This window comes from Salvia miltiorrhiza, chromosome 2, assembly GCF_028751815.1.
Source record: "Salvia miltiorrhiza cultivar Shanhuang (shh) chromosome 2, IMPLAD_Smil_shh, whole genome shotgun sequence".
Classification (NCBI taxonomy): Eukaryota; Viridiplantae; Streptophyta; class Magnoliopsida; order Lamiales; family Lamiaceae; genus Salvia; species Salvia miltiorrhiza.
In genome coordinates, this window is record NC_080388.1 from 17,884,492 (window position 1) to 17,892,065 (window position 7,574).

General features: G+C 35.3%; 2 protein-coding genes and 1 long non-coding RNA gene across 4 annotated transcripts; 2 read left to right on the forward strand and 1 right to left on the reverse strand.

Moving 5' to 3' along the window:
* LOC131008081 (uncharacterized) lies at positions 1–972 on the forward strand. Its single transcript, XM_057934980.1, has one exon. The coding sequence runs from the start codon at positions 1–3 to the stop codon at positions 970–972; it is 972 nt and encodes a 323-aa protein (XP_057790963.1).
* A 1,529-nt stretch (positions 973–2,501) lies between these two features.
* Positions 2,502–3,642, forward strand: LOC131011438 (uncharacterized). The gene is made up of 2 exons (XR_009096926.1): positions 2,502–2,954; positions 3,451–3,642. It is a non-coding gene; the product is annotated as an uncharacterized LOC131011438 (long non-coding RNA).
* A 281-nt stretch (positions 3,643–3,923) lies between these two features.
* Positions 3,924–5,759, reverse strand: LOC131011439 (probable alpha-mannosidase At5g66150). Of its 2 annotated transcripts, XR_009096927.1 has the most exons (6): positions 5,640–5,759; positions 5,268–5,511; positions 5,123–5,179; positions 4,758–4,977; positions 4,500–4,633; positions 3,924–4,121 (listed from the first exon to the last, which is right to left on the reverse strand). XR_009096927.1 is itself a non-coding variant. In XM_057939238.1 (5 exons), exons 3-5 carry the CDS (start codon positions 4,909–4,911, stop codon positions 4,041–4,043), a joined length of 369 nt encoding a protein of 122 aa, XP_057795221.1. In that variant the 5' UTR covers positions 4,912–4,977; positions 5,123–5,179; positions 5,268–5,513; the 3' UTR covers positions 3,924–4,040. The 2 variants fall into 2 exon arrangements, 1 of the variants encoding a protein (XP_057795221.1); XM_057939238.1 differs by lacking the exon at positions 5,640–5,759 and having other exon boundaries at positions 5,268–5,513.
* Positions 5,760–7,574: the final 1,815 nt, after the last annotated feature.

Consider the following 7,574-nt stretch of genomic DNA (forward strand, 5'->3'; position numbering starts at 1 on the left):
ATGCCGCCTCGTAGAGCCCCTGCCGATCAACAAAACATGATGCAAGAATTTATCACAGCAATGCAAGGAATCTTTCAACAACAAGCTCAAGGTGCACAAAATCCACAACGCAATAACACAAGCATAGTCGTAGAGCAGTTTCGACGTTATAACCCACCAAGATTTGATGGGAGGAGCGGACCACTAGCAATGGAGGAATGGATAAGAGAGCTGGAGAGAATCTTTGAACATATCGAGTGCACTGATGCCCACAAAGTCTCATGTGCTGTTTTTCAATTCTGCGAGGATGCTAGCCATTGGTGGGATTCCTACAAGCGATCAATGACCGAACAAGCGCGACAAGGGTTGACATGGAATAGGTTCAAGGAGATTGTGACCAATCAATACTTTCCACGCTCCTACCGCAATCAAAAGGAGGCCGAATTCTTGGATCTCAAACAAGGAGAGCTGTCCACCACCGACTACGAAAGGAAGTTCAACCAACTGTCACGCTATGCCACACGCCTAGTCAACACCAATGACCAAAAGGCGGATAGGTTCTTAAGGGGACTACGACCAGAAATTCGAGGAATTTTGGCGGCTCAAGGAATTCAAGATTATGCTTTGGCCGTGAGGCGAGCGCAAGAAGTTGAGGCAGGATTAGAGATGGATAAACCACCGCCTAAGAATATAGTTAGGCATGAAAAGAGGAAATGGGAGGATCCAAGCGATGGAGGAAGAGATACGCAAAATAAGAGGGAGAGAGTGGAGCCCAAACCTAATGAAGCACCCCAACTAAGCTACCCCCAATGTCCGAAATGTAACAAACACCATCACGGAAAATGTTTGTATCGATCTGGAATATGTTATTATTGTCACGAACCGGGTCACAATGCGACGATGTGCCCTCATAAAGGAAGGAAGGAACCCGAAAAGCGAGGAAATGCACGATTATACCATATGGGAGGGCCGGACGAGGCAGAAAAACCTTGAAAAGGTACGATAAGTTCTACTGCTACAGAATAGAGATTAATATAGTAACAAGTTACCTCACAATAGAACAAGTTTTTATGGCTCAAGAATCATGATTAGAATTTCGAGGACGAAATTATTTTAAGTGGGGCAGGTTGTAACACCCCGATAATTTAGATTTATTTTATAAGTTTAATTAATAGTATTTTCTTGTATAGCTTATTTTTTTTAATAATTACATGATACATATAGATATGCACCATTAATTTTATCTAGACTATTATTATTATTATTATTATTATTATTATTATTATTATTATTATTATTATTATTATTATTATTATTATTATTATTATTATTATTATTTTTGTTTCCTATTAGAACTAGAACTCTTTAAAGACTAGTATAAATATGAGACCAATTTTCAAACCCTAAAAAAAAAAAACACACACACACACGCAGAACTTAAAGACGGCAGTAAAAATCGGTACACATCCTTCTCTTTTAATTTTTCTTCGCATAGTTTTTAGATTATGTATAGCCATATTCTCTGAATTTTCTTTAAACCGAATTAGTCTAGTTTGGAATTGAAGTTTGTTTTCTTCGAAGTTTGTTTAATATATTTAAGTTTCCACTCATCAATATCAATGCTTAGTTCACCAACTTTATACTTATCAAATTTATTTGTGCAGAACGGAAAATTTTGTTTAATAAGAACCGAACAATTTACTTTTTGTATATTAGTTAAATAGCGCACATAACAACATAGTCATAAGATGCACGTAAACAAGTAATCAAACACGATAATAAAAACATATATAACCATATGAATAAGCGTAAAATCCCTCACCTTAAAGTCGAAGGCAATTAACTAAAAAAACCGGAATGAAGGTCTTAATCGCACCGCACCTAATTAAATAGATAAAACATTTCAATATGAATCATACTATAATTACTTAAACTAAATTCCTATATATATATAATCTTAAGCGTATGAAAAATATAAGGTTCTGTAGACGAAACATTAAATAATACTACAAAATATATCGTGTAATTAACTATTTCACCCACAACCTAAAATAAATAGATTAAATTAGCTGTAAACCCGTCCATAGATAACCGAATTTTCTAAATAGAGAAGTAAGTAATTTAACCTATTTTGAAAGTCATAACTTAAGTTTTTAAAACCAATACAGTATTCACCTTTTAAGTATTAAACCATTAAAAATTTATAAAACAAAAAATACCAACTCTTAATGCATGTGAAATCAAATCTAATCCTATTGCTTTTTAAAACGTACTGCACTCCCAATAATCATATATTCTTTTTTTTATGTATGCGCAGCGGAAGTTGTAACACCCCAAATATTTAGATTTATTATATAAGTTTAATTATTAGTATTTTTTCGTGTATAGCTTATTATTTTTAAATAATTACATGATACATATAGATATGCACCATTAATTTTATCTAGACTATTATTATTATTATTATTATTATTATTATTATTATTATTATTATTATTATTATTATTATTATTATTATTATTATTATTATTATTTTTGTTTCCTATTAGAACTAGAACTCTTTAAAGACTAGTATAAATATGAAATCAATTTACAAACCCTAGACATAGAAACTCGAAGCCAACAGTAAATTTTAGTCGGGTTTTGGAGAGCTGTGGGGCGCAGGAAACGTGAGGAGCTGGAGTCAGTTTTTCGCAGGAAATCAAGTTCTGGCAGTTTCGGGAGAACGGCCATAACTTCCTCCACAGAACTCCGATTCAGGCGAAACAGGCGGCCACGGAAAGCTCTCTCGAAGACAAAGAAGTCGTATTTCTGGGCGAAATACGATTTGAGGACGTTTGAGGCTTCAAACGAAGGCTTGAAGCTGACTGGTCTGTTCAGCTGCGAGTTTGACGAAAACTTTAGAAATTTCAAGAGTTCATATAGGGATGCGTTGGTAGAAATCATCAAAGGGAGTTATCAATTTCAAGAATTAGGTGAGGGATTTTACGCTTATTCATATGGTTATATATGTTTTTATTATCGCGTTTGATTACTTGTTTACGTGCATCTTATGTCTATGTTGTTATGTGTGATCATGGGACCTAAGCCATTGATCTATGTTATGTGTGATCATGGGACCTAAGCCATTGATCGATCATGGGACCTAAGCCATTGATTTATTATTATGTGTGATCATGGGACCTAAGCCATTGATCGATCATGGGACCTAAGCCATTGATTTATGTTATGTGCGATCATGGGACCTAAGCCATTGATCTATGTTATGTGCGATCATGGGACCTAAGCCATTGATCTATGTATGTGTTTGGTCATGGGACTTAAGCCATCGACTCAAACTATGATTATGTTTGTCAAGGGGCTCCGGTCTCTTGGCGTATGTTTGCAAGTATTATATATGTGACGTATGTGGATATTTGTTATGTTCCTCACTGAGTATATTTTCAATATGCTCACCCCTTATCGTTTCAGTTTTGCAGTTTCAGAGTCGAAGTGGCCATGGAAGTGGAGAATGACTAGGGATAAGGATTTCTTTTACATTGGACATTTTAGTTGAACTTATTAAGTTTTATTTTATTTTCATGTTACTACTTTAGTTTTGGCAAGTTGACTTTGAAATTAGTTTAAATTTTCTTTATAAATCAATAAATTTTATTTTCACTATATTAGTTCTTCAAAGTTTTTAATTTGAAAAGTTTATGAAAATTGGGGTGTTTCAGTTTTAACCGTTATCTTTGATAGAATACATAACGGTTTTTTGCACTTTTTATAACGATTTTTTGCACTTTTTATAACGATTTTTGCACTTTTTATAACGATTTTAACCGTTATCTTTAATTAGAATACATAACGATTTTTTGCACCTTTTATAACAGTTTTTTGCACTTTATATAATTGTAGTATATTTTTAAATTTTGCAATTTTTATAAAACGACAAAATGAAAAAATCAACGATGACAATATTATATATCATCCAAAAAATTCATACATTATTATACAAATGAACCAAATATCAAGTATACATCATCAATTAATGGCCGATACATTCTGTGACAGTTGCATCAAAATATATACTCTAGAGTGGTGGCATCTCCTGGACTTGAAGCATACCAAAGATAGCTTTGTTGCACAGGTATATCGACCTGGTATAAACACAACCGGGTGCAAAAGCAAACATTCTTCAGGAGTCAAGTGATGAAGAAACATGTAGATCTAACAAAGAAAGCAAGATTCATATATATTTGTTGGTTGTAATAATTTCATTTGAAATTAGCTAGTGTAGTATGATAGCAAGGTCCTGCTTCAATACTTGTTTCTTTAAACAGGATAAGAACACAAAGCAAGTTAAGAAACTATCACATAATCTGTCAATAGGCCTTCCAGTTTTCCTCTTTTTTCCTAATTTTTTCTTGACTTATATGTAGACTTAGCATCTCACTGCAATTTAGATCATTGCTTCATATCAGCTTAACTACAGAACCAAGACCAATGCGGGAGAGAAAAAAAAGAGAGAGATTTACTCCTGTTTTAGAATTGAAGATGCGAGTAAGTTGCCCTGATGTGGTGGAAATTGACAGTTTCAAGTTTCCTGGTCCAATATTGATAGTTTCATTCTGTGCAACATCCATCATAGACATAAATTTTCGTCTCCTTCCTGCATCATTAAGTACAAGAAATCTTCAGAAACAGATGTGACTCGAACTAGTGAAGAAGAACACGAGTATAGAGAATTCTAGCATGAAACCTGCGGCTATAGTTGAAATATTACTTTACAGTACCTTTTTGAGTTCCTTTAGAGATGAAGTAAGTGTTCCAGCCCAAAGGTGGCACAGATGCCGGAAAGACGAGCCAATATTTGGCAGCTCTGATGTCTGAAATCCCAAGATATGCCTTCAGATAGAACTTTCTCAGTTCACTTGTCACATTATCCATTTCTATATATTGAGACTCAACAACATTCCCCGAGGAGTCTTTGACGACAAGATTATAATCATTAACCTGTAAAGAGCGAATCTGTCAGTTCCGACTCAAAAGATAAGATGCCAAATTCTCATTATCCCATTATAGCAGGGAAAAGGTGCGGAATTATAAACCTAAAATAACTGAAGAGATTGTTGGAGAGAAGAAACATGTTATAACTTACCGGGATCCTGATAATATCAGTACGGGCCCATCCAAGTGAATTGTAGGCGACAACAACCTGAAAGTGAAGTTATACACAGTCAATCATATCCTTCTATAGTTGTAACTTGCTGGATTGGTGCATAAGCAGAGAAAGAAATTGTTACCAAACTCTTCCCTTTGGGAACATCTTCTTCCGTTGATGGACAGTAACTTATGTTGAGTAACTGACACTGTTAGAGAGAGAGAAACAGCAAATCAAACAAGGATTGAATAACCACCATTATAACATTAGGAGCCCAGTCGCCTAACTTAAGGACATAATATAGAACAAATTGGGACAAGAAAGACTTCCCCAGATCTTGTCTGCAAGTTTTTAGTTTCTCCACCCTTCCCAATTATTAAACCAACCTAAAGTAGCAGAGTACATAATTAGCACCTCAGTTCCACAAACATAGTAAATAAATACAAAACATAAGTACACATGTAAATATATGCATATAGATAAAGAGATAGCAGATGAGAAGTGAAGAACGAACCTTTTCAACTGGAACTTGAATTTCAAGTTGGTCACCACCACTAGCAGCCTGAACAGTGCTGAATCCTCGAGCAACAAGTGAGGGTGACTCTCCAGCATCAGCCTAACAGTACATGATCAGTTTAAAATTTAGGTCTTAGAGCATAGGAATACAAAACATGATTTCATTGTGAGCATCCACCATGCCTAATCTTCAATTAAGCAATGCTTACCACCTAAGAAAACTGTCATAACAATTCTGATTGTATAACACATCCCCATGCCTAATCTTCAATTAAGCAATGCTTCTAATTCCTTATGAACAATAGACTCAGAATCTCACTTTTATGATTAACAGATTCTATCGCGAAGTCAGCATGAGTAATACCATTTTTACAAGGACTATGATCAGCTATTTGATGAGAAACAGCAACTTACCTTTTCAGCAATACAAGCATCTTCCGATTTTGATGAAAACATCGCTCTGTAGAGCTTTGCATCTTGCTTATTGTTCTGTGCTTGAAGTTGCTTAAGATTCTTCTGCATCAACCACACCTCCCTGAAAATCACCGTCGAAGCAGGATTGTGAAGGGGGCTTTTGCATCATAAGGGGCTAATATTATCAAAATCAAATCTCAGTCGTACATATATATATATATATATATATACCTGTTCTGAGGATCTACTTCTAAGGCCTTCTTAATGTCCAGCTCAGCCAAAAGTAGTTCTGCGACGCCCGTGTAAGCCTGAGCTCTCCTGTACAAAGCTTTCACATTGCAAGATTCTGCATTTAGGATCTGCACACAATCACAAAATCAAGAATCTTAAATCATAATTTAGCTGCCTAAGTGTGAATAAAGAGAAGAGAATCATTGATAAAACATTCGGGAAATTCTCAATGTTTGAGGGTTCAAACAAGTACCAGAGACGAAGTCTTTTGTAAGTCCATAACAATTGTGCACGAACAATTGTGCACGAACTTATTTTCTACCATAGCAAATAGCCTGACATACCTTTTCATATTTCTTTGCAGCTCGCTGGTATTTTCCAATTTTAAAAAGTTGATTGCCTTCTTCTTTCCTCCGGACAGCTGCCTCAATCCTCTCTGGAGTACTCAATTCCCAAGGTGCTTTCTCCTTTTTACATGAAATCGATCATTAATAGACAACATTTTATAGAGACTGCAAGAAATGATCTACCACATGGTACAAACACAGAAAAATACTCGCTATCATTCTGTCGCACAATCACATTATTTGAATTACCGGTGGTAACTGATAGACAAATGAAAGTACAACAAAAACCTAAGAATGCAACAGAGTTCCTTTCAAGTAACCATCCTAGAAGTTAACCAGGGAAGAAAACTAACAATCAGTATTACAAGTAACTAGTCAAGGTAGAGATATATTAGATTGTCATCTGAATTCCAAAACAAGCCTACATCATGTCCCATTTAAACAATGTTCCCATAGGCTCTCTACCTAAAATATGAAAATTACCCTGATGAAATCCAGCATTTCAACTTCATACAGTATGGTTGATGATGGTTGAACAGAAGAAAGATCCATCTTTACTTCTGTGCTTCCAACTCCATACTCGGGTGATATTGTTATCAATGCACATTCGTTTTTCTTCATTGTGCTTACAGCTCGGTCAAGTCCAGCAACCACTTGATCTACCGCCAATTAAAAGGAAGTCAAATTTCCATATCCTATATGAATGGAACAAAAACACTCTGTAAAGCATAAAGCATATGGCATCCTTATCGCCTAATGTGAGTTCAATAGGAGTTTAGGCATAAACTTTTGCAATTCTGCTATTGGAGTTTCAAGGGCTCTCGCAGAATATTAGAGTAATACAATGCATCCTTGCTGGATACTTATGTATTATGTTCTGTTTTATACAGGTCCATGTGTGGCAAACAGCATAGTGAATAAAAGTATAGTTGGAGCCACTC

Excerpts from the sequence above, each read along its gene's own strand:
- LOC131008081 (XM_057934980.1), top strand. The coding sequence starts at position 1 with ATGCCGCCTCGTAGAGCCCCTGCCGATCAACAAAACATGATGCAAGAA.
- LOC131011439 (XM_057939238.1), bottom strand. The coding sequence starts at position 4,911 with ATGGATAATGTGACAAGTGAACTGAGAAAGTTCTATCTGAAGGCATAT. Across the intron at positions 4,634-4,757 it reads CTCTAAAGGAACTCAAAAAG|GAAGGAGACGAAAATTTATG; the intron begins GTACTGTAAAGT and ends TTAATGATGCAG. Across the intron at positions 4,122-4,499 it reads TCTTCAATTCTAAAACAGGA|GTCGATATACCTGTGCAACA; the intron begins GTAAATCTCTCT and ends TGTTTATACCAG.